This window comes from Dryobates pubescens, chromosome 29, assembly GCF_014839835.1.
Source record: "Dryobates pubescens isolate bDryPub1 chromosome 29, bDryPub1.pri, whole genome shotgun sequence".
Classification (NCBI taxonomy): Eukaryota; Metazoa; Chordata; class Aves; order Piciformes; family Picidae; genus Dryobates; species Dryobates pubescens.
In genome coordinates this window covers 334,102-359,994 of record NC_071640.1, presented here as the reverse complement: position 1 = coordinate 359,994, position 25,893 = coordinate 334,102, and the positions used below count along the sequence as shown (strand labels likewise).

The 25,893-nt window shown below is 57.1% G+C and overlaps 2 protein-coding genes across 2 annotated transcripts; one reads left to right on the top strand and one right to left on the bottom strand.

The window, feature by feature from the left end:
* Window positions 1-4,459: 4,459 nt before the first annotated feature.
* Window positions 4,460-10,944, bottom strand: SET (SET nuclear proto-oncogene). Its single transcript, XM_054174287.1, has 8 exons — window positions 10,578-10,944; window positions 9,251-9,308; window positions 8,160-8,302; window positions 7,500-7,603; window positions 7,216-7,329; window positions 6,070-6,240; window positions 5,788-5,934; window positions 4,460-4,979 (listed from the first exon to the last, which is right to left on the bottom strand). Exons 1-8 carry the CDS (start codon window positions 10,648-10,650, stop codon window positions 4,956-4,958), a joined length of 834 nt encoding a protein of 277 aa, XP_054030262.1. The 5' UTR covers window positions 10,651-10,944; the 3' UTR covers window positions 4,460-4,955.
* An 8,980-nt stretch (window positions 10,945-19,924) lies between these two features.
* On the top strand, window positions 19,925-25,798 carry DYNC2I2 (dynein 2 intermediate chain 2). Its single transcript, XM_054174289.1, has 9 exons — window positions 19,925-20,047; window positions 20,732-20,986; window positions 21,560-21,669; window positions 22,509-22,666; window positions 23,023-23,132; window positions 23,757-23,921; window positions 24,090-24,289; window positions 24,938-25,095; window positions 25,555-25,798. The coding sequence occupies exons 1-9, from the start codon at window positions 19,970-19,972 to the stop codon at window positions 25,791-25,793; spliced, it is 1,473 nt and encodes a 490-aa protein (XP_054030264.1). The 5' UTR covers window positions 19,925-19,969; the 3' UTR covers window positions 25,794-25,798.
* Window positions 25,799-25,893: the final 95 nt, after the last annotated feature.

Below are 25,893 nucleotides of genomic sequence, written 5' to 3'. Positions count from 1 at the left end.
CAGCTGCTGCTGCACTGCCATCGTGCCAGGCAGCACCGATGGCAGCGTGACACAGGCCAGGGATCACGAGGGAGGCTTCCTGCTTCCCGGGGGAGAGGACCACCGCTTCTGGGGTCCCTCCTCGGCAGCACTGAACAGCAGTTTCCCATCCCTGGAGCCGCGCACAGCTTTGAGGCAGAAGTCATCACTACAAACAAATCTATAACCACACTAATGAACAGAAAGGGTTCCCTTTTGTTTAATTAGAACGGGGTAAGTGCGAGCATTTTATGAGCTGTCTGCAACTGCATAATTAGTAAAGAGATCAGCAGAAAACGTGAGATGTAAATCCAGCTTCGCTGAGTTGAATTAATAAACCCTTAAACTTCTACCAAACCCTTGCACATGCTGCTGTTGTTACAGAGGGTTGGATCAGCAGAACCCCTCCTGGAGCCGCTGCGGGGTGCGACAGGGGCCAGGCTCTCCTGCGTCTTGCAGGAATTCTTTAGACTCTTCATTTGTTGGGAAACCCGGAGAGGGGAAAGTCACACTCGCAGGTGCTGTGTGAGTCTCAGGGGAGCAGGGATGCTACCAGCCTTCAGGGACAAACTTCTCCCAGCAAGCAGGACTCGGCTGTGTTCGGCTTGGTCAGCTGGAGGGAGCCCTCGGTGTTGGCCAGAGTTCGGGGCTCACACGGGGGGGCTCCCCCCTTTCCTTCAGTCTTGTTCCCTCCCAGGTGAGGCAGTAGGAGGGCTGGGGGACCAGAGGCAGGGGACTCAGACAGCTGACCAAGCTCCCCAGCCTAGGGAGATGGGACTAGGCAGGGGGCACTGCTGACCCTCGGACCACCGGGGATCCCGGGTGGAGGGAGGTGTCGTGGGGCTTTGTGCCCCTCCGGCACCGCCTCGGGCAGAGCTGTCCTTAGCAGTAGGGCCCTTAGCAGCTGTCGCTGCAGCGCCTGCGGGCAGAGGGGGGGTCCGTGCGGGGGGTCCCGGCTGGCAGCACGACCCACCCGCCCCGCTCTCCAGCATCCCGCCGGTACCGACGGCAGCCCGGGGCCAGCCCTCCAGGGGCGGCTCCCGCCGGGGCAGCGCCACTGCCGGGCAGGGGCGGCGGGGCGGCCCCCGGGCCGGTGCCGGGGACGAAGCCGTGCCCGGCAGCCCTGTCCCCCTTAACCCGAGGAGAGACGTTCCCGGCCCCGTCTTGTGGGCTCGTTGGGGCTGCAGGAAAGGCTCTCGCCGCTGCGCCTGAAGCGAGAGGTGAGGGGGAGGCTGCTCCGGACACCCCAGCCGGCCGCTAGCTCTCCGCTTAACGACCAGGGGGTCCCGGTCAGCAGGCAGGAGCCTCGGAGGGAACGCAGCCCCAGCTGCTCTGCCCAGGGTGCCAGCAGGCACCGGGAGCCGGAGCTGATAGGATCCTTCCAGCAGGACTCGGGGAGCTGGAGATCAAGAGAGAAGTATTAGAAGTTTCCGTGGTTTATCCAGGAGAGGGAGGGCAAGAGACAGAACAAATCCGATCCCGGAGGAAGCGAGCGTCTCGTCGCAGGGCCACCGGCACCTGCTGCCACTCCTACTGCACTGGGCACCTAATGCCCATCAAGGACAAGCCAGCATCCCACAGACCATGCCCAGCCCAGGACTGGATCTTAGAAATGGTTATGTCAAGTAAGAGCTGAATGCACTTTCACTGCCTTCAAACAGAAGGAGTTCTTGGACATACAGCAGAGAAATTATTGCCTTGATTTCAGTCTCTTAAAAAAGCAACAAAAAAGGAAAACCAACCAACAAACACCACCCCCCACCACCCCCCCCCCCACCCAATAACCCCCCCTCCCCCAATACAAACCAAATCCCAACACAACAGACCCACAACAAACCCTCATGGCTTCAACCCTGAGGAGCAGCACCCAATGGACAGAGCACTGTGGCTGTGCCCCAGATCAGAGAGGCACCGAGAGGCTGCCAGAGTGCAGGAGGTGGCAGAAATGACTGAGGGTCAGAGGATGGTGCTTTACAGGGACAAGCAGGAACGAGCACACAGATAACCAAATCCCCTCACAGACACACAGGTGTGTGTTTTCTTCCCTTTGGTGCTAGAAATTAGACCAAAGATTTGACCCTGACTAAAGGTCAAACAACAACCTTGGAGTCACTCGAGTCACACAGCCCCAGCAACTGCCACCAGCTCCCTGTTCTAACCCTGGAACTTCAGGCTGACAGCCTGGCCTCAGCTTCCCCCAGGGCAAGTTCCACTCGCAGGATTAAGTTGTGAGGAGCTCCAGCAGCAGTGGGGGATTAAAGAGACACAGGTATCAGCAAGAATGAATCTCCCTTTCTTATCCCAGGTGGGCACTGACCTTTACCTGCTCTGTGTGTGCATAGCCAAACTAAACTGAAATAGGCACCCACAGGGGCTTCAGCCAAGCTGGACACAGCACTGGGAGGACACCATGGCCTTCTGCAGCACTGCAATGTGCTGACCCCCACCCATCTCCAGGGCTCCATGCAGGTTGGATTCACAAATGCAGCTGATTCCTTCAGCACAGGATTTACTCTTAGGCTGTTGTCAGGAATAAACTCTGAAGTTCCCCAGGAAATTCAGTATGACCAATACAGCAGGAAAAGTGTTTGGGCAGCCTGTGAAATCCTGAGGAACCTGCAGAATAGCCTCAGGAGCAGCATTTCACTACCCAGACTTCTCACTTCTTCATGGCACCTGCCCTTACAGCCCCCCAAGAGCTGATCACTTTCAAGACACGTTTTCCAGGCTTGCCGCTAGTGACCACAGAGAGTCAATGGCAAAGGATTTCCCCTACAGCATTAAAGAGCAGGGAAAATACTTTCCTGGAAGAGTTACCATCAAGACCACCTGAAAATTCAGTAATCATCATTGACCCTCTGCCACAACAGGGAGCAGGTTTCAATCTCACAACAGAAAAATCAAATGGAAGGATCTGGAAGGTGCAGCCCAGCCCTGAAGGCAAGAGGCTGTCCCCTTTGCTCTGCCAGCAGGCTGAGGGCAGCAGCTCAGAGCTGAGGGCAGCAGCTCAGAGCTGCGGGAGGTGCAGGGCTGCCTTCTTTCCCCATTGCTCAGGTGCAGGCTGGACATGGATTGCCTTTGGTACCTGGGTTGAGTCCAAGCTGGACCAGACACTTACAGGATGTTTCCCCACAGTTATTTGGCCATGTCTCAGAGCTGGATCTTGCTGTGCTCAGGGAATTCCTGAGCATCAAAACCAGCTGAATGGGACACTGGAGCCAATTCAGTGAGGCACAGGAATCAGAGGAGGTGGCAGCAAATCTCCCCAAGTGCCTGTCCTGCCTAGCATCCCAGGGAGGCAGCTGCCTGAACTCTGGACCGCCAAAGCACCTTAGAACTTGCACTGCACTGTGAACACAACCAAGATCCTGAACATGGAACTGCTGCAAGCTACTCAGTCTGCTGAACCAGAGGACTGCAGCTACCTACAGCACACAAAGGCTGCTGCCAGCAAGGACAGCAGGGAGGGAGCAACTCCATACACCATCTGGGCTGAGGATCTGGCCCTTTCAGACAGCCCCACGATTGCCTTGAGATTCCTTTACAACTGCAAAGATGCACAGACACCCAAAGCTCATGACAAGACAGACTCCTTGCTCTTTCTGTCCTGAGCTTTGAGAGCTTCTCATGCAGACTGATTTACTGGAGACACTGCACTGGAAACCTCTGCAGCAGCTCTCCAGGAATCAAAGTGATTTTCTCCTTGCAGAATGTGAAAGCAAACCTCTCACCAGGCAGACAAACCTGCAGCCCTGCCCCACGGAGCTGGGCAGCTGAAGGGAACACGTGCAGGAGTTAGCTCCCAAAGGAAACATTTCACCAGCACTGCACTGCTGGGAGCTACAGAACTGGCAGAGGCTGCTGGCAGGACTGCACTGCCCCACAGCTGCCCAACACCCCCAGAGCCACAGGGCAGCAGCAGCAAGTTCAAACCAGGACACAAGAGCTTAGTTCAGTGAAGACCAAGCAGCCCCTTCGTGTACACATTTAGTTTTATTGTAACAAAGCAACTTGTACACTTTAACGTTTAAAACTCAGCATCTTTCTTTCCTTTCCAGTGAAACAAAACAAAACAACCAAAGGAAAAAAACAAACAAACAAACAAACAAAAAAAAGAAACCAAAGGAAAAACCAAAACAAAACAAAAGAAAAAAAAACCAAGAACAAAATTACAATAAGAGAATGGCAATTCCAAATCAGATCCTACAGGTTCTGCTGATTCTCCATCAAGTGGCAGGGCTCAAATTGATCATTAGGAGAAGATTTCATTTTAAAAGTGTCATCTGAAACTGCAGGGATGTTTGTTAAACATCACAATCAAACATGCCAAAGGAGAAGAAGCCATGTTGTCAAAATGCCCACGGACCCCCCCCAGCCATCCACACCCCCCCCTGCCCTTCTAGAACCCCAGCTGGTTTTTTTTTTTTGTTGGTTTTTTTTTTTTTTTAGTTTTTTTCTTTTTTTTTAAACAAGAGAGAGTAGACAGATACATGTTGGTAAATGCTAACTGTCCATATTCACATAGAGACACAGTGTAATCTCTGAGCCCAATATACAGAGAAAGGAGGAAAAAAGCTAGATTCTATGCACTACTACACAGGGGCCTAGCACTCTTCAGCTTCCAGCAGTGAAGGGAGCAGAAGGTTTTCTTTTTTCCCACAGAACATGGTGTGTTGATTCCATAAACAGTTTTTTGTTTTGAGACAGAAAGGGATAAAAATGAACTTGAAACAGAAACTGGTAGATTCTCTTCCACTGTATTCTGCTCAAGGTATTCCCCCCAAAATAAATTGTGAACCATGGTGTAGAGGAGAGAAAAAGAGACCTCAAGAGAACAAGGCGACTGAGCACGAGAAAAAAAAGACAGCAACTTGCTCCCAGGGACTGGAGAAAAATTAAAAAGGTAAAAAGGGGGTTTGGAATCCATCAGTGTTCAATCAGTCATCCTCTCCTTCATCCTCCTGTGGAAAGAGAAGCAACAATGAAAACTCAGTCACTGGGCTGCAGCCATCAGGAGCTCCAAGCCCAGGCACCGGCACCTTCCCCTGCCTGGCAGCGCCGCCCGCAGCGGCTGGTGCCGTGCCCTCTGCCCCTGCTGAGCAGCACTGCCTGTGAGCACAAATCCACATGGAAACCAGTTGGGAGCTGGATGGCTCAACAAAACTGACAGCATGGGTCCACGCTGAACACACAGTGAAGGGCTCATCTTTCTCCCCCTCCTTTTAAACCCCCAAGAACAGAACGCTTCAGATGCCAGGTTCTAGGTGGCACAATGGAGCCCAGCACCCTGGTGCCCACAGCAGTCCTGCCTCAGTACAAGTTGTGTTTTGCTGCTGGGATTCACACACCAGGAGAAGCAGAGACACTGGAACCCTGCCTGCTGCCACAGGACGTGGCCAGCTCCTGAACCCCAGAGCCTGAGCTGTGCTGGCCACAAGCAGGAATGAGCCAGCAGGTGTGGGGTAGCAGGACTGGATGCATCAGGAGGAGCTACTGGCAAGTAAAACCTTACTGCAACGTCCACTAACAAGGGAACATTCTGCTGTGAGAGATCCCAGCTCCTCCAAAGCAAACTGAGTGCAGCTACTTCTAGCCACTGTCTCCTGTACACAGCCTCAGGTGCTGACAGCTCTGCTTCCCCCTCCCAAGCCCGTGCCAGCAGTCATACAAAGAACTGTTCCACCTCTGTGACAGGGGCTCAGTGCCCCCAGGGGACCCTTTCTTGTATCTGATTCTTACACACCAGATGAGACGCATAGGATTACTCACCTCTCCTTCCTCTCCCTCATCATCATCTTCATCTTCCTCCCCCTCATCTTCATCTCCTTCTTCATCAATATCTTCCAATCCTTCTTCCTCTTCATCATCGTCATCATCCTCCTCTCCCTCCCCTTCTTCATCATCCATATCAGGAACCTTAGGGACACAGGTGTGGTGTTACCAACAGTGACCAAACTGCCTGGGGTCAGCAGCACCTGCCCAGCGCTGCCCCTGCCCAGCGCTGCCCCTGCCCAGCGCTGCCCCTGCCCAGTGGCCCGGGGCTGGACTCACCAAGTAGTACTGCAGTGGGTTGGGCCAGATGTCATCCTTGATGACTTCTCCTAGCTCATCAGCCCCTGCATCAGAGTGGTCAGTGAACCAGGTGAAGAAGCTTTCTGGCTCTTCATGCTGCCTCTTCCTGCTGGCTTTGTTCTGTGTCTGACTTGAACGTTTTGTCAGATCCTGAGAAGAAAGTGAAGGAGTTCCCTAAGAAGTGGCTGAGTAATGCTCACCTGGCTTCATAAGCACCACAAAGAAACCTACTTCTCTGAACCACCACAAGAAGTCACCTGCCACTCCCTTCTGCAGGGAGAAGCCTTTAAGAAGGATCTGGAGCAAATGACAGAAAAGCCACCACGGCCACCTGCGTCTGCGGTGAACACCAGGGAAGAGCAAAAGCTCCCCTGCAATACTGAAAGTCCAGGGGGCCTCGTGTTTGGGTTGTTCCCCTGCCACAGGGCAGCACGAGCAGGACAAATGTTTAATGACAGACTGAGCTTTAAGGATGCCATAATGGCTAAACGCTGTTCTGAGAGCAGCTGCCACCTACACACAATGTGAGCACCACTCCATCCCATCCACACCTCCAAGCTCTGCCCTTCTTAGCCTAAAAAGTGGTCACAGGAAGGTAGCTGAGTCCTGCACCCTCCACCTCACCCCACAAGTTTACTGTTTGCAGCAACCTGTTTGCCAAGTCTGAAAACAAAATTACTCAACAGCAGCTCTCAGCTCTCTTAAATACTCATTGAAAGGCTTCAGGACCACAGGAAAGATCCCAGCTTCTAGAGAAGCTAACAGCAGAGGATGTCTGAGCAGGCTGAAAAGGCATCCCCACTGCTGTGGCTTCTCCAGTGATGGGGCTGGAAATGAAGCCGAGGAAAGGGAAAAGCCCAAACTAAATCACATCCCCTGTCAGACCCCCCCCAGACCTGCTGTCCTTGGAACAGAGCCTGCCAGAGACAGCCTGCTCTCGTGCCTGCACTGCTTTATTGGTGGTGCTCAATGAACAGAGACAGACACGAGCCCAGTGTGCACAGAAGGGCAGAGCAGGCTGAGAGAGAAAAGGGAGGACAAAGCAGCTTCAGCACAGAACAAAAAGGGAAAAGGAAGACAAAGCAATGGTAGAGAGCAGCAGCCACCCCCCAGGAGCACACCCACCTTCCCAGATTTCCATTTGATCTCAGTTGATTTTGAAGATGGGTCTCCACTTTCATTGAGGTGAAACTCTTTGGAGAGAACTTTGTTTTCAAAGTATGGATTCTCATCAAAATACTGCAGAGTGGAAAGCAAAGAGTTAGAACCCACCCAGTGCAAAGGCACACACCAGGTCACACCTGGCACTAAACAGACACCTGAGGAGATGAACCTACAACCAACCCACGAGTAACCACCCACGAGCCAGCAGGAAACCCCCCAGTGAAGGAGGGACTTGGAGCACTTACAAAATCTATTCTGTAACCTGATTTGATGTCTTCAAATTCTGTCACCTCGACTCTGGTCAGGTAATGCAGTGCCTCCTCATCCTCTTCTCCCAGCAGTGCAGATACTAGGACAGAACCAGGAGCCCCACATTAAAGCACCCAACATGCCTCATGCAGAGGAGATACAGGCAACTGAGAGCAAGCAAGAGCTGAAGAGCAAGACATCTGCCCAGCTGCTTGTGGCCCATCAGACTATTGGCATTTCCTGAGGGGGGGACACCACATTGGCTTCTTGGGGCTCCGTGTTAGCAGCAGCAGCAGATGCCTGCACACACCAACCCCTCTCTCTGGAACAGCTGTGGTCTGCCCTGCCTAAGCAACCACAAACTTGTTCTGTCCTCTCCAAGTCTGTTGTCAAGAGCCCAAAGGAGCTCACCTCCAATTAAAAGCCTCAAACTAGCATCCTTGGGTTTTCCTTTTCAAGAGCCCCATTAAGGAAGAGAAGTGGGGAGCCTGCCCCCCCCAAAACAGGAAGAAGCCCAGCCATGGGATTCCAACCAACAAGATGCTCCTCTGGCCAACAGCCCCCTGCAGACGTGCTGCAGGCCGGGGGGAGCCTGCACACAGCCAGAGCTGCAGGCCCAGAGGAGGAGCGAGGGCTGGGGGGTGTCAGGGACATACCTTGTGGGTGGTTGACAAATGTTGTTACCCAGAAGTTGGGGATTTTGGCGATCAGCTCTGACCTCTTCTGGAAGAATGGCTGGCGGAGTTTGTTGTATTTCTGTTCTACTTTCAAGATTTCCTCACTGGCTTGTTCATTCAGTCTGCAACAGAGAGCCACCTTGGCCACAGCACAGGCACCACGCTCCCGAGGCTCCTCAGCAGCAGTCAGCTGAGCCTTGGGAGGGCCTGACCGGACCAGTCTGCCACATCCAGCAAGGGAGGCCCCTCGGGCAGGACGAGGCCCGGGCTTGTAACCACCATGAAACGCACCCCAGAGGCGACGCCCTGGCCCCACAGAAAGCACAGGCTGTGTGCTGCAGCCCTGCCCCAGGGACAGACCCTGCTCTGTGCAAGCAGAACTTCACCTCTTCAATGTTTTGTGTGCCAAAGACAGCCACAAGCCACACCACCTGCTGCTGCCCAGCTTCTGGGCAGGCAGAGAGCAGCAGCAAAGCCACCCTGCACCCCACACAGGAACATCTGAAGGCTGGGCTCTGATACTGCAGCAGCTTCCCATGGCCAGAGCCTCAGCAGCCTGTGGCCTTGGTCGGGCAGTCTGCAGGGAGATAAGGCTCAGGCAAATGCCCACACAGAACCCACAGAGCCTTGGCACAGAGACCAGAGCTTCACTGACACGTTTTGTGTAGCACTGCAGAGGCAGATAAATATCCAACTCTGAAAGTGCAATACAAGGTAACCTTCCAGTCAAGCTGTGGTTCTGCTTACAGACATGAAAATACTTTTGCAACCTGCAAAGGTATTAACTGAGAAAAACAGCAAGAAATAAACCTCTGTCACCAAAATTACTACAATTCACTTTAAATTCAAGTACCAGGCTTCAAGTTAGCAGTTAAACAAGAAACAAAGATACTTCTTCCAATTTCCTATCCACCTCTTACATCCCACCCAGTCAGGACACAAATGTATCCTGGCAAAGTTTAAAGTGAGGGAGAACTAAACCCAAGTGCTTACAGTGGTAAATATTTAGGTTTTTGGAAGTTACAGTTTTGATTTCAGCTGAAACAGCTCAGAAGTCTGTTGGTGTTTACCTGTCTATTTCATTCTGTACTTCATCAATGTGTTCAATTGCTTCCTGTTGCTCTTTTTCTGAAAAACAAATGAAAAGGCATCAAAATCCCTTCAAGTCTGACATCACCTGGAGGTTTCACTCGAGCCCACTCCTAGTCCTTTCCTTTTGAAGCACACTGATATTCCTGTGAAATCCCTCAAACATTAAAGCTGCCCCTGAGTGCCACGGCTGAGTGCTGGGAAATTCGGAGAATGGACACCCAAGAGCAAGTTTACCCCGGGAATGAGAGCTGACCCTCCCCTACGGTTTTTCAAGTCAACTTAAAGAAGTCAATCCGGGCAGATTAGGAAGAATTTAATTAAAAAGCATTAAAAAGCCCTGTCTGCTGAGAGCAACGCATCCGAAAGAACACAAAATCCTTTAGGAGGGCAGAAGCCTCAATGGAAACCACGCCGCCGCCTAGAATCCGCGGGGCAGGGTGGCAAGGGCGGGTGCGGGCCGACAAAGCTTCCCGGTGCCATTCGGCAGGGATTTTCTACTCGGAACTTCACCCCGGCGGAGCCCGGCCGCGCTGTGCCCCGGGAGCGCTCACCGACCGGGCTGAACGAAGGCAGCGGGAAGCGGCGGCGCGGGGCGCTCGCTGCTCCCGCGGGGCGCAGCCCGCGCTCGGGGACAGCCCTCCCCGCTCGTCCCTTCCCCGCGGCGGCGGGGCGGCCGCGCGCGGTCAGCACGTGTGCGAGCGGGTCTGGCGGCGGAGGCAGCGCGCTGCGCTCTGCCCGCGGCGGCGGCCGGGAGGAGACCCGCGGCGCGGCGACCTTTAAATACGGCGTCGGGGCTGCGGCCGCACGTGGGGCCGGCGCGGGCCGCTCCACCGCCGTGCCGCGCGCGCGAGCACCGCGTGGGTCGGCGGGCGGGCGGGCCCCGGCGCGGCTCCATCCCGGCGCGGCGGGGCAGCACCACGCGGCTGCGGCGGCGCCGAGAGCAGGAGGCGGCGAAGCATCATGGCGGCGGCGGCGGAGCACAATGAGGCTCCGCGGATGCTGCTCCGGGAGGGGGGGTGGGGGGGTCCCGCTGCTCCGCCAAGGCCGCAGCGCCCCCCGCCCGGCCCCGCCTGCGCCCGTGGGGAAGGAGGCCGGGCCGGGGAGCGGAGACAAAAGGGCGCTAACATGGCCTCCTCCTGCCGCCGCTGGGGCCTGCACATCCGCCCGGCCGACCCCGCGCTCTTCCCGCCTCCGGCCCGGCCGCGGCCCGTGTGGCTGGGGAAAATGGCGGTCGGTGCGGCGCGGTGCGAGGCGGAGGCCGCGGCGGCTGCCGCCATTCCCTTCCCGCCCCCGGCGCGGCCTCACCTGAGGTCTCGTCGGCCCCATCGTGGTTGGAGTTCAGCTCCTTCTTACTGACTTTGGCCGCCGGCGCCGACATGTTGGTGGCTGCGGAGCGGAGCGCGGAGGGAGGGGGGCTGTAACGGGACTGAGCGGAGGGGGAGGGGGGGGGGGGGGCCGGGCACAGACTCCTCCTGCTGCCGCTGCTGCCACCGCCGCTCTGGCACCCTCCGCCGCCGGCACGCTCCGGCCTCCCTCCGCCCGGACCTGCGGCTCCCGGATAACAGGGGGCGGCAGCGGCGCTCGCACTGCCTCACGCTCTCCACAGCCAGAATCACCACCGCCGCCGCCTCCTCCTGCTGCTGCTGCTGGCGAGGGGCGGGCAGCGCGGCGCGCAGGCGCAGAGGCCCCGCTCGGGGGCACGGGGGGGACGGCGGCGGCAGCGCGCAGGCGCCGGGGGCTCCCCCCCGCGGGCGCTGGGCGGCGGGCGGCGGGCGGCGCAGGCGCGCTCCGCGCCCCCCCACGAGAGAGGGCGAGCGCACGCTGTGCGCCGGCGCCGGCCCCGCCCCCTCTCCGCGGGCGGCTCGCACGCAGGCGCAGAGAGGAGGCCCCGCGGCCCCGCCCCCGCCGGCCGCCCCACGCTGAGAGCCCATTGGTCGCGCCTAGCGGCCTCGCGGGAGGGGGCGGGGCTGGCCGCGGGGAGACAGAGGACAGCGCGCGAGTCTGGGGAAGGGCGGCGGCGCGCGCAGGTGTGCGTGCGGAGGAGTGGCGCGCGTCTCCCCGCGCGCGCTGCCCTCGAGGCGCGCGCGACCCCTCCCGGCCCCGCCACGGAGCTGCCTCAGGGCAGGCCCCGCTGGCTGCGGTCGAGGGCGGGATTGGGACCCGGCTCAGCGCAAACGGTGCCGACCCCAGCCCCGCGGCCTGCCCCCTCAGGACCAGCCCCAGCACCCGGTGCCTGGAGGGGAGTCGTGTGCCCGCCCATCCGTGCGCTGGGGACACGGCAGCCTCCGTCCGACTGCGCGGCCGCCTCTGGCCGGAGCTCGGCCCGGAGCAACCACTGCAGGCGTTGGGTGCTGAGGGCACAGTGGCCCTGTCAGTCACATCCAGCGCACACGGCTGCCGCGGAGGTCATGGCGCCCAGGCCCTGCCAGCCACCTGCCACTGCAGCCGGCGAGGATGACTTTAAATAACTCTTCTGTCCCTCTCCACCTGTCAGGGCACAGCTCGGTGCAGCGTCACGGCCGCAGCCTGCTCTCTGCTCCTCCTAAAGCAGCGGCCCAGGCGCTTCCCTGTCAAGCAGGCAGCCTGTTCCCGACAGCTGAGCCCTGCTGTGCAGCAGCGAGCGCAGCCTGCGTGAGGCAGGGACCTGCCTTTGGTGGCTGATCTCACTCTGTCCTTATCACCTCCCTGGGCGCTTCGTTGTCTGTCTCTGCAAGTTGCCTTTCCACTGGACTCGCTCACAAGGCCTGGCTTTGTTCCTGCCTCAGAGCATTTTCCAGCACCTGCTCCCACCTGTTGCTTCCAAATCCCGATTGCTTTTTCTTTTGTATTTCCAGCTGTCACTTCCCACCAGCTTTGTCTTTACTTCCATTGCCACCCACAATGGCTGTCACAAGCCCACGATTTGTATTGTGCTTCCCCATGCAAGCAGCAAGGGAGAAGAGCTGCCGCCCCTCGGTCCCCTGCTTCCAGCCACAGTCCTGAGCACTCTGAGAGTCCTGAGTGCTCTCAGCTGCTGGCCACGAAAGGCAACCAAAGCATCACGGCTTCAGAAACGCAGGATCACCAAATCCTCCCCCAGAGGGATATCTGCAGGCCTTCCCGAAGCCCACCGCCGGGAGGGAGCTGCTCTCGTCCGCTGTGTCTCCCAGGGTCAGTTCATTTGGGTGTCAGCTGCTGTGGATATCTTCACGTTCAGACAAGGTAAACTCCAAGCAGCATCTCCCAAGTGTGCTCTGTGAATTGCTGGGTCTTCCTGCGGGACGTGGTTAAGGCGATCCCCTGAGGTATCTGGAGTCAAGTAATGACTAACTGTGGTGCTCTTAAAAACATTCCCATGATCTCTTTATTCAACCCTGCAGCTAGCTACCATCAAGAAAGGCATGGATATTCAGGATATATTACTATTAAAAGGAACAAAGTATAATCACATTTGAAGCACAAAATACCTGGGTACACTGGATGAGTGGTCTCCAAACAGCTGCTCACAGGCTCAGAGAACCTGATGGCAGCTCACAGAGCGATGCCCTCTCTGCAGTCTCAGAGAAATAAAGGAGTAAACCCAAACTGCTGAGTTAGAGTTGCTCTCAGACCATCAGAAGGATGGGAGGAAGGCAGGAGGTGGCTGCAGCTGAACTGGGTTGCTGTGTGCTCTGGCTGCTCTGTGAGCAGTATGCTCAGGAGGAACACAGCTCAAATATTTGTGAAGCAGCAGCACAACCTTCAGCTCAGCCTGAAGCTGCTCCTCTGCGTAGGTGCCCCAGAGCCCAGGTGGGTTCATTACACAGGAAGAAAAGTAGTATCCAGGTGGTATAAAGCCTGGTTCCAGTGAGCTGCCTGCTGCTACACGAGCTTTTCAGAAACACCATCTGATCCTTATGTGTGTGGCTGTCTTTAGTATCTCTGAGACCATAACCAAACAGAAAAACCAGCCCCAGAGCCTAAAGGTGTCATTGATAAATATTCAGTTACTTCCTTTCACTGTTTTCTAATGTTTGTCCTTATCTGAAACTAACCTCTAGGGCACTTTCAGTCCTTGAGTAACTGTTGAGAAGCAAAAATGCACTGTTCCAATCCTAGGATGCAGGAGGGGGTGAATGCACTTGGAGAGTGGTGTCCTCCTCCCCCCTCACCTTCCTGCAAGACTCCTCTCAGCTCTGGTTACAGCAACCACAACAGCACAGTCTCTGAACTGTAGCTGCAGTCCCAGCAGCTGTGCTGCCCATGTCACAGGCAGCTCTTTTCCCTCTGTGTTCCTGCTTCTGCCTGAACTTCAGGATGCACACTCAAGTGGCAGGATGCTGCTGGCTGTGGCATCTGTCGGGCTCAGGGGTTCTCTGACGCTGCCTGATGGGTGGCAGCCACTTTGTCAGACAAATGAAGCAGGTGGTGTTGGTTCTCCTTTCTGTACCTTTGGGATCTGTGGGGGATTGGCAGCAGCTCATGGTCATCACTGGTCTGAGAGTTTGCACAGGGTGCAGCAGGAGCTGCAGATGTTTCTCAGCAGTTGAACAAAGAGAGCTTCTGAGTTGCTCCTGAATGTGAAAGTTCAGATCTTCCAGTGTCTCAGGACAAGAGACACCACTGGTAGCCATGCCTAGTTTCTGGAGTCTCAGGCCAGCTGTAAATGTTGAGCATGAACCCCAGACTGGGCAAGTGAGAGCAGAAGCTGTGCCTGGCCCTCTCCAGCACAGTGAGGAATGACAAAGGGCAGTGTCTGCTGCAGTGCCAGGTGGGCACACATGAACCATGCAAGTCAAGAGAATTCACAGCAACGTAGACTTGTAGAGCCTCTTGTCCCAAAGAATCTCACAGCCTTCACAGAAGCTGCTGCAGAGAGACCTAACCCAGGGGCAGTTTTACCACTGCTGACATGCAGCTGAGTGCATAACAGTTGCAGGTCTGTGCCAGAGCCTTGCCTTCCACAAAGACCCTGCAGGCCCTGCCCCTGCTTTAGGAGTGAAGATTCCTCCTTGGAGTGTGAGGCAGAATTTCATGGTCCATGAGAGCTTTCATAGAATCATGGAATCAATAAGGTTGGAAAAGACCTCAAAGATCATCAAGTCCAACCTGTCACCCAAGACCTCCTGACTACCAAACCATGGCTTCAAGTGCCACATCCAATCCCTTTTTTAACACCTCCAGGGATGGTGACTCCACCGCCTCCCTGGGCAGCACATCCCAACAACTCTCTTTGTGAAGAACTTTCTCCTCACCTCGAGCCTAAACTTCCCCTGGCACAGCTTGAGACTGTGTCCTCTTGTTCTGGTGCTGGTTGCCTGGGAGAAGAGACCAAATGGCTCCGTACAGCAGTGAGCTGAGGGCTGCAAGCAGCCAGAAGCCTGCAGTCGATAGGAGGCTCTGAGCAGCGTATCAGTGCTTGCTACAAGCAGCAGGCAGACACAGCGGCTGCTGTGCTGTGTGTAATCAGTTTGACAGCCCCCAGGAGCTGCCGAGGCTCTGTGACCCTAGAGAGGCAGCTTGGCACAAACATTAAACAGGCACACACCTCCCCTCCAACTGTTTATCCACCCCCACTGGTCACAGACCTCCCCAGACGGGCACTCACCTTGGAGCCCAGCGGTTCCATCCCGACAGGAGAGTCCTCCTCGAGCCCTCACGGTGTCGTTCAAACCCTCAGAGGAAAGTGCTGGGCTGGTAGCTGCCCTTGAAGAGGATGGAGGCTCGGGAGCACATGACAGGGAACAACTAACTCTGCAGCTGAATCAATCCAGTGATTCCAGCTGGGTGTTTTCAGCCAGGGTTCCATCAGATGCAGCTCCTAAAGCTGATCTTTACTTTTTGCTGTAGCAGCTTTTGTAACTCACCAGAACCCTTCCCTGGAATCTGTGAAGAGCTGCATGCTCCTCTAACACTTGTGCCCAGAGTAGAGGCAATCAAAATATTCTTGAAAAACTTAAATTGCAAGTCAGTGAAGCCTGGAAGAGTCCTGGGCAGGAGACATGAGCTGTGCAGGCCTGAGGCTGCTCAGGAACGTTCCACTCCTGTTTCTCTTCCAAGGTGTGCAAGAGAGGCCATCGTCCCCTCACAGCTAGGGCAGAGGACACCTAATGAGACACAAGAGATATGGGTAAGGCTTCATGGAGGTTACAGTGCTAGAAATTGCAACAAGTGCTGATTCTGGGATCACTAAGCAGCAGGAGCAGAGCACCCTGGAAGACTGGGGGAAAGCAGATGCGGTGCTTGTGGGTTCTCCTGCAAGGACCTTTCAGAGGAGCCTCTCCCTCTTGGACATTTCCCTCTTGGGAATTAAGCCAGCATTTCTACAAAGGCAATTGATAAACATTTGCTTTCCAGGATTGTAATTCTGGCCAATCCCTGAACCTCCTATTTCTCATCTCCTCAGTCCTACAGCAGGGACATTCTTGCTCAATCCTAAACACAGCTTCCAGATTTGCTCCCTCGGGACAGCAGCAGTGACTGGCACTGCACTCTGTGTTCCACCATGGCCTCAGTGCCAAGGGGCAGCTGGATTTGTGGGAACCACTACAGAGCTCCCCTGTTACCAGAGCACTCTTGGCATTTGGGCTCTCAGAGGCAGTCACCTCTATCTCCCCAGTTAGTCTCCTGCCCACTGCTCAGTGTGCAGCCAGCACAGCAGTTGGCATCAAACAGTTGCAGTGTCTCTGGAGTCTTGTGTAGGAGTTTAACGACAGAAAAGGTGAAACAAAAAAGAGGGAAATCTGTAGGGATCTGACACATCCAGGTGTTGCTATCACAATACACTGCACACATGATTGCTGCCACCTGAGAGTGCCAAAGCTCATTAAAAATAATCTAGGGAAACAGCAACAGCTGGGGGAGCAAAGTGATTCTGTGCTGCTGGTGAGGTGAGTGCCAGGGGTACCCTCCCCACAGCTCAGGAGTCTCCAACTTCAGCTGCACAAAATGCTGCAGGAGTTGCCAGCAGTGAAGATCTGCAAGTGGAGTTTGGCTAATTGTGTCAGTCTGGAGGAACACTCCTTTGGTTTGGTACTGCAACAGCTGTGAGAACCCAGAGCTGTGTGCCTGTGAGCCCTGTGCACAAGGTGCTGCCTGCACACAGGGCAGAGGTGGCTCTGGCTTGGCAGGATGTGAAGCCTTCCAGGACATAGTTTGACAAGTCTATTTGGGTGGAGCTCCCACTCGTGCATTCCCCACCACACAGCCTCCCCTCTTCCCCTCCATGCTGTCCCTGCATTGTGCCAGTGCAGGGTTTTTGGTGTAGTCCCACGTTAAACCGAGTCACAAAACCAATTTAAACTGGAAATGGTCCCCATAAAGCTCATTTATTTTTACCTCAGGTACTCTGATCTGGTTCCCTGGTGCTGATGCATGAACAGTGCTAGAAGAGAGAGGGTCCCAGGAAAGCAGCAATGAGCAAAGAAAGAGGAAGGATTGGGTTCCCTAAGTCTTGCTTACTTAGGTGTTAAACTGCCTTGAACTCAGGCCAGCCATGGCAGGGCTGCAATTGCAACGTGTGAAAAAACAGCAACAAGTTCCTGCTAAGCTTTGTTTAAATGAACACAAGCGAGTGGAAGATACCAGGGAAGAAAGCAGCAGCTCTGCCACCTCGGGTGGCACAGAGATCACTGACAGAAAGTCAGCCTTCCCCGCTCGGATTCCAAACCAGCATCTCCCAGAAAACACACGAAGGAAGGAACCTTTAACCCTGTGTGTTTGCAGCGGAGGAACTGCGACATTCCAGCTGCCCTTGCAAGGGGCAGAGCAGAGCCCACATGGAGAGCTGTGACCTCGCTCATGCTCCCGGGGCTCGGGCAGCGCCGGGGCTGGCGCAGGGCAAAGCCAAGAAGTGAGAACGTTCCCTGCTTGTAGGGCTCTCTGCTCGGGACAGCTCTCCCTCTAGAGCTCTGCAGTGGACAGTCAGGGAGTGCCGGCTGTTGCTGTTCCTAAGCCTTGTGAGAGGACCAGCACGGTGGGAAGGGAGCGGGGGAGGGAAGGGAGAAATGAAAGGGGAGGAGAGTCCATATCTGAACTAGAGAAATTTCACTGACATCCATTCAGTTTCCTGCAGGGTCTCCTTCAGGGCCTTTTTCTTCCTGAGATCCAAGGGGTCTTGCAATCCATAGAGATACTCAGATGCAAGGTTGCCCTCTGGGAGCTAAGGTATCGCTGTACTCCTGGATAATCAGCACAAAGAGCACTCCCAGACTGCTATTGAAACGTCAGCCAGGCGCTGCCGCCGCAGAGTTACAAAGAGATGCTAATATAATTAACTAGGAAGCCTCGGTACCCTCATTAACACATCTTTAGTGCAGAGATCTTTGAAAATCAGCTTTATAAAGTGCCTGTCAGAGTTAATTCCTTATAAATTGCCTCCTGTCACATCCCAGCACTGCAGCAAGTTCCCCTGGGCCCTGCAAATGCTGAAGACCTGAGGCTCTTCCTCGAGATGCAGCTCCCCTGCAGTGACTGCACCTTCGGCGCAGGCTGTGGCATCAGCAGGGTCTGTCAGGCTAGAGGGAGCAAAATGAAAATGCCTTTAGTTATCCAGGCTTCCACAACTGCTACCAAGAATAGGACAAGTTTCAGCCCACAAGAGGGACAAGGACAACAGGAAGGCAGGGATGAGACACCACAGATATGCCAGGAGCTGATAAATGGGTGCACAGATCAACCCCCTCTAGCCAGACGTGGTTACCATGGGGTGCAATGAGATCGGTCGTGTTGGCAGAGCTGCAGAAGGGCAGCTGCCCTCCAAGCATGGTGTCCCAGCCTGTGCCCCTACTGCCAGGCCGAGGCAGTAGGCACAGTGCTCCAGACTCAGCAGGAAGGAGAGGCACTGCCAGTCACCATCCTGGCAGCACCATCTCCATCTGAGGGGGAGGCTCCCAGCTGCCACTGAGCTGGCAGCACCACAAGAGGCAGAAAGGAGGCCCTGAGCAGATTCTCTCACAGATGCCCCTCTTCTATGCCATGGCTCCTGGCCCTGTGCTAGCTCTTGCCACTCCAAACCCCCCAGCATGGTGCCTGTGCCCCTATGGTGGTGGCTCTCTGACACCTGCCACAGAGCAGCTCCTCCCCTGGGCTGCGCTTGGCTCAACCCTTTGTCTGAGTGCCATCCCTGAAGGAATGCCAACAGGGCAGTGCAAGGAATCGTGCCCACAGCACTAAGGACCCTCCAGCTCTCCTCAGATTCTAGAATGCTGTCATGGCTCTGGGTGTCACAGAACCTCAGCAAGGAGGCAGCCTGACCTGAAAGTGGAGTTTTCAGAGCAGAAAGGGCACAGTGTTTGAGGCACAGCAACAGAAGCAGGTCAGAGGAAGTGCCTGAGCCCTGTACAAATGGCACTGGAGTAGCAAGAGCTGCAGGATTCATGCAGCCTGAGGTAACTCAGAATCCATGCAAGGACTTGAACCCTCACTAAGGTACTGAGCACCTGGCTGCCTCCATGGACACTGTGTCCTCGGCCCTGGGCACTGCGTTGACACTGACCCTTACAGCTCTATCTCAGTGCTTCTCCCCACACTGCTCTACCTCAGTCCTCTCTTGCTCCTACTTTCAACACTTTTCTCGCCTGAAACACGGAGGACAAAGCAGAGGTGAGCACTGCGGTAACAGCAGCTGCTTCCAGGAGCCTGCTTAGCCTCAGGCTCTGAACAGCCTCTTCCAATAGTCACCGATTTTACTCCATTTCCACTGCAGTCTGACTATGGCAAGCTAGCAACATCCACACGTCTGATACTGCCACGCCGGGAAGAGACAAGGCTCGATGTAGGGAAATGCTGTTGATGTGCTGAAACCCGGCCCTGCTTATGCCAGGGCTAAACTTAGCTTCCGTGTTCATCACCGGATTGTTCCAGTGGAGTTACAATCAGAGAAGCGCTAGGCACAGCCATGCCCTCAGCCGCAAGGACGCGGTGCCAGCAGCGGCTGCTCCGGTACGGCAGCACAGCCGCTGCCAGCGGTGTCCGCACCCAGGGCAGATGACAGCGCTCCGGCGGTGCCGGCTGCCCGGGGACCTGTCCGGGGAGCTGCCCAGCTGCGTGCAGCGAGCTCGGAGAGCGGCGGGAGTCACTCCCACGCAAACGGCCGCGACAGCGCCACCGAAAGGCGGCAGGGCAGACCCGAGGCAGGCACACGGCACCGGGCGCCGCAGGCACGCCGGGAGCCGCCCCCTCTGCCACATTCTCCGGCAAGCGCCGGTCCCGTCTGCGAACGACAGCGGCGCCGCTCACACGTGTGCATCCCGCACCGCCTCCGGACGGCTCCGGAGCGCGGCCCCGGCCTGTGTCCGAGCAGCGCCGCTGGAGGCTCTCGGCGACGGCCGCGGCCGGCAGGGCCGCAGCGCGCGCTGCCGAGCCCGGCCCTCCGCAGCCCCCCCGCGCGCCTTTGTGGCCCCCACCCAACGCGTCCCGGCGCCATCTTGGCTCCTGGCAGCACCAGCGCCTTCCCGCCTGCGCTGCCACTCGTGCTCCCGGCGGGGCGGTGGGGAGACCGAAAGGGAAGGAGGAGGCCCCACAAGAACAGCAGCATTCACACGGGTGCCGGCCGGTGCCCCTCTCCCACACGGAGCAATTCGCGCCCAGCACGGACGCTCCGTGCCCTTCCCCAACATGGTGCCCGCCCGGCGGCCCCGTCGCTCGGAGTGACGTCATCTCGCAGCGCCTCACCGGCTCTCACGGGGCCCCGCGGAGCCGGCGGCGGGAGCTCGGCTGGCGCGGCCTTGCTCGCTGCCATGTTCGCAGACGGGACGGCGCCGGGCGCCAACGTGGAGTCGTTGTGGAGAAGCGCACGGAGCACTTGCTGTGAGGCGGTAAGAAACCTCAGGCCGCCCTCGGGGGCTCGGCCCCGCTCGGCGCTGTTACACCGCCGCGAGGGGCTGGCCCGGCCGTCGGAGCAGCGGCGAACTGCGCCTTCCCTCCGGTCCTGTTAAAAGAGCCGCCGAGCCTCGACTTGTTCCTTCCGTGCCCTTCGCAGGCCTCGCTGCTCCATCTCGGCCCTCAATGGAGCCCTTCCCCGCGGGAAGTTTGCATGCCGGCTGGCTGCCGGTGCGGGTGGGCCCGCGGCGCCGGTGTAGGCCTGCTGCCTCTGCCGGTTTGCAGCCCTTTGCAGCCTGTTGCTAATTTCGGCCCTTTATACAAGCTGACAAACACGTGCGGCTGCCACAAGAGGGTAGTTTGAGCGCTGATGGCGCAGCGCCTGCCGGTGTGTCTGTGTTGGCTGCTCCTCTGGGGGCTCCCTGCCTCTTGGCTTGCCCTTGGTCCACATTCCGCGCTGTGGAGCCTGAGCCTGCATTTGGGCACCTCTGGCTCGGATCATATCGTGTGGCTTTCACAAATACATCAGTGGAGGCATCTTGCTTTTACCCATGAACCAGAACTGTGCAAACGTGCTTGAATGTCTCTGTGAAAGGCCAGAAGGGGAAGGTGCTTTGGATATTTTGTACAGCACTTTTGGTGTCTGTTTGGATTACAGAATGTCTGTCTTCTTTCACTAGAAAAGCTGCCAGACTGGGAAAATCTCCACAGCAGAAGCTGCAGTGCAGTCCCATACCAGCCAAGATGCTGCTGCGCAGACAGATCAGCAGAGGGATGCTGCCCAGGGCTTCCAGCAAGAAGTCCAGGTGGATGACACTGGCCTCCTCTCCTTCCTCCAGAGAGTGGAGAGTGCTGTTATCAAAGAGCTAAATAAGAACTGGAAAAGCCATGCCTTTGATGGCTTTGGAGTGAACTGGAGAGAGCAGAACAAAACAGTAAGCTGATAGAGTTCAGATTGTTGCTCCTGCCCAAGCAGAGCTGGCTGTGGTGGCTCTCAGGCCAGGTCTGTCTCCTTCTGCTGTGGGTGTCCTTGACAGAGTGCAATAGTTGGAGGTTAGGAGTTGTTCTTTCCTCCAGCTCTCTCCCTTGCTCAGTTCTTCCTGCTAGTGACTGTGTTGCAGCAGCTCTGTGAGAAGGAAGCCTACAATTGGTGTAGTCTTACCTGCAGCTTTGAGCAGCCTGGTTAGAGCATGGCACCCTGGCAGGTACCTAGGAGCATCTGCAGGCAGGGCTCTGCCTCGCCCCGGGCAGAGTCCCAGACTGCCCTGGGAGTTGCAGAGCTGTGCAGCCCTGAGGGGTGCAGGCTGGGGGCAGCTGACTGTGCGTGGCAGTTGGGCAGGGACTTGTGCTGGGGGGGGCTTTCCCAGTAGGAATCCAACATTTTCACAGGTGTCTCTGCTGCTTGGGCAGAGGGAAGCCAGTGGTGGGACCCTGAGGGCATGTGCAGGGGCGTGGAGATCTCACTTGCCTGTGTTAGGAGATGATTGTCCTGGAGCTCTCTCTTGCAGGTGCTGTGCCTGCACAGGCTCTCGTACCCAGAGGCCCAGCAGCAGAAGCTGCAGGTCACCAGCGTCTCGTGGAACGCAACAGGAGCTGTTGTTGCCTGCTCCTATGGCCAGTGAGTGTCTGCAGGGGCTGAGCACAGCTGAGGGTCACCTGAGGGCTCAGCCTGCCTCAGTTCTGTGCACGTTTGCTGTCTCTGCAGTAGTGACCTAGACACCCACCCCTTCTGCAAGGGAAATAGTTCAGGGCAGTTTTAAGTCACAGCTTTTGCTTCTTCTTCCCTGCCCCAGAAGGGGACAGCTGCACTTGCACTGATTTGTTTCTGGATAGATTCTGTTTGGAAAGGAACTGTGAAGAGCAGCTGCCCTTCAGGTGCAAGTGCAGAGGGGTGAGGGCTGGCAGTGTGTGCTCATTGGCACTAGAGGCCATGGTGGTCAGTGTGGCTCTCTGCACCCTGGTTGAAGCTGGCCCCCACTCATGCAGGTGCCTGCTGCCTTGGGCACCTGCTGGCAAAGCTAAAGATTTCTGAAACCAGGGCAAAACATCAAATCTAAGAAGTGTCTGCAGCAGCCTCTCCTTTCTGGCCCTGCTGCTGCCTTCAGTCCCTTCCTGCTGCTGGTGCGAAAAGCTCCGGCACGAAGGGTGTCCGTGGCCGCACGGGGCAGGGCAGACTGGCCTGTGCCTTGCTGCCCTGCACTCCAGATTGGAATGTGGTTCTCTGTGGCTGCCCTTGGGGCATTGAGTCAGTTGTCTGAGGCTCAGTGGCTGCAGTGTGTCCTGCTAGGCACTGAGGCATCCTGCACATGCACTGACCTGCAGAGGAGTTTCCTCACCTCGCTTTTCCCTTCAGCCACAAAGCAGCAGGTTTGATGGCCCATGGGGAACCCCAGAGCTCTGCTGGACTGGGACTGGCTGCAGGACAAACAGGGCAAGCTGTGGCTTTCTCTCCTCCAGCTTGGAAGATGGGGATTGGAGCACAGCAAAGTCCTATGTTTGCACCTGGAATCTGGAGAGGAGAGGATTGAACCCACAGCGCCCAGACCTCGTGGTGGATGTTCCCAGCTCCGTCATGTCCCTGGCTTTCCACCCCTCCCAGCCATCGCTGCTTGCTGGTAGATTGCTCTCACCTCAGCGCCTGCTCTTAGTTCTGCCAGCTGGGATCAGCTTTTGTCTCTCAGCTCTGCCTGAGATTGCTCACAGCAGTTACAGTGTGTGCAGCTCCTCAGGCTGAGGAAGGCAGCTCAGCAGCAGCAGCTGCATGCTTGCTGCTTTTCCAGTGCCATCTGTATGTGCATCCCCTGCTCGGGGAGGTGGAGAAGGCAGCTCAGCTCTGGGTGTCCATGGGTACAGCAGGAGCACTGTGCTCCTGTGCACCAGTCCTTGGCAGCTGGCAGGCCTGCTTCCAGCATGGCTTCATCTGGGCATTTGTGCCCAGCTGTGAGCCCTTCCGTGGTCTTTGTCCTTTCAGGTGGCCTTTTCAGTGGGGAGCTGGTGGTGTGGGACACCAGCAGAACAGAAGACCCTGTGGTCTGGAGGACAGGGATGACAGATGACACTCACACTGAGCCTGTCTATCAGGTAACATCCACAGTGGGCTGCTGGGACGTGGCAGCAGTTGTGGCCTCTCTTGCTGGCTGCTTTGTCCCCAGGTCAGGCTCCTGAGCAGGCTTTTGCTGAACTCGAGTTCTTGCTGTGTGGGGTGGGCAGAGCAGGCCTGTGCCCTGTTCACTGGTGCAGCTAACAAGGCTTGTGGCTATGTCAAAACAAGTGGCAAAGTGGCCCTGATCCCTGGCTGGAAGCTGACTGCTGTGCTCCAAGCACAGCAGGCTCTGGCTTCCTGATGGCTTCTCTCCTTATGGAGCCCTGTGGCTCAGGGCACCCTGAGCAGTTTCTCTTCTGAAGGTCAGGGAGATGCTGCTGTTGGAGGCTGAATGCTGTGACCACCACATCTCAGGAGTGATGGCAGGGGAACCCCAGCCCCTGCAGCACAGGATTCAGTCCCAGACATTCGAGCCATGTTCTGTCCTGGCACCTGTGTCTGCAAGCCGGCTCCTGGCAGGGACTGGTTGGGATCCAGGGTCCCTGGCTGCTGCCTGGCGCTGCCCACGCATGGTCCTGGCAGGACAAGGGGCTGCATGCTGCAGGCAGGGGCCTGGCAGCTGTGGGAGTGCCCCTGTGACGAGCTCCTGCTGTTCGGGACAGGTCAGCTGGGTGCCCGAGGGCCGGCAGCAGGGCCGCCCGCGGCTGTGGAGCGCCGCGCCGGACGGGAAGGTGCTGGCGTGGCAGGAGCAAGAGGGGCGCCTGGCCCCGGCCGGGGGCTTCACCCTGGAGGCGGCGCAGCTCCCACGCAGCGCCCAGCTGAGGAAGGTGAGGCCAGCAGCTGTGACAGGAACGAGCTGGAGCCCACAGGGCAGGAAAAGCCTCTCTGGGCATCCACACTGCCCCTGATCCCCAGCTCTGTTCCCACTCCAAAATCCTCGGCTGCAGCCGGCCTGGCTGCCCCCAGCTCACAGCAGCTTTGTCTCTCTCTGCCAGCTGGCCCGGGGCGAGGCAGCAGTGGGTGTCACCTCGCTCTCCTTCTCACCCTTGGATCCCTGCGTGCTGGTGGTGGGTGTGGAAGGCGGCTCCCCGCTCAAGTGCCGCACGGCCGCGGCGTGCCGCCGGGCCCCTGCCGAGCTGGCCTTCGCCCCGCACGCCGGGCCCGTCTACTCCCTCAGCTGCTCCCCGTTCCACAGGCAAGCTGCAGGCCGGGCCTGCCTCCCCACGGGCACTCTGCAAACGGCCCCCCAGGGGCCTGCCTGCGAGCGCTGAAGCAGACTGCCCCTTGGCTCTGGCGCCGCTGCCCACACTGCCCCCTGCGCCTGGGCACAGGGCCACTGACACCCAGCAGCAGCTGCTGGGAGCGTTGGCACCTTCCTGAGCTCAGCCAGGCCCTTAATGGCAAGAGGGATTTAAAGACAAGGGGAGGGGCTGAGAAAGCCATTACTGACCAGTGCTGGAGGGAGCTGCCCCTCGGCAGATGCCGCCCGTGCTGACCTACCAGCCCTGGGAGAGGCCCCAGGCCACAGCGCTGTGGAACTTGCTGACAGCCCAGATCTGTTTCACTTGCATGAGACAAGCAGAGCTCTGACAATGCCTGGCTGCAGCTCAGCAGTTCCTGGGCAGCCCTAGCCCCCAGCCTACCAGCAAGGCTCTGTGGCCATGAACCCTCATTAAATGTAATTGAGGGCAATACAAAGCTCTCCTCAGCCCAGAGGAGCCCTTCAAGCCAGGCCAGAGCTTGAGCTCCCTGCAGAGCACCAACACCGCCCAGGATTGCTGCTGTAGTGAATTTTGTTTAACAACAAACCCAACGGTTTTAACTTGCTTCCTCCCTCCTCCAGGAACCTCTTCCTGAGCTGTGGGACTGATGGCCAAGTGCACCTGCACTCCATGCTGCAGCCCCAGCCCCTCCTGGCCCTGCAGCTGTCCCAGCAGTACCTCTTCTGCGTGCGCTGGTCCCCAGCCCGACCGCTGCTCTTTGCTGCTGCGGCTGGGGAAGGTGAGTGGCAGCCTGTGCTCAGAGCAGGGCTGTGCTGGGATGAACTGGTATGGGGCATGACACAGGGAACACAGCAACTATGGCTGCCCTGTGCACAGAGGGACATGAGGCATTTCTAACCAGCAAGGCTTTGGGCCCTCGCTGTCCTCTGCTACCTTTACTGCTGTTGCTGTTCAGGGATGTAACAAGGTCAGATTCCTGTGGCTAGCACTCGTCCAGCAGCCTTAGTTTTGCCATCTCCTTCCAGAGCTAATGGTTTAAGACAAGAACCTCCCTAGGAAACTGCCCAAACCTTTTTGAGTTAAAGCATGGAGATTCCGCAGCATTTGGCAAGCTGGTTTCAGGCCTGGCTGCAGCGAGGGCAACTCGGAAGGAAGGGGAAATGAGTTACAAAGAGAGCTGAGGTACAGAGCAGTGGCCACTCACCTGCTGCTACCTACCAAGTGGTTCTGTTTGCAGGAGTCGTGCACCTCTTTGACCTGGGGAAGAGCTCCCAGAAGCCTGCCGTGTCCATGGAGCAGTCTGTGGGGCAAGGCCCCGTGCACTGCCTGGAGTTCAACTGCAGGCAGCCGCAGCTCCTGGCAGCTGGGGACGCCACTGGCACAGTCAGAGTCTGGCAGCTGAGTTCTGACTTCACCGAGCAGGGAGCCAGGGAACTGAAGCACCTGGAGCAGCTGGCGAGTGAGACCAGGGGCTGAGGCCAAGCCTGCAGGAGCTGCTCACTCACCTCTGAGTGCTGGCCAGGAGCAGCTGGAGGCTCAGCCAGCTCAGTGAGCTCTGCTCTTAGCCATTAAACAC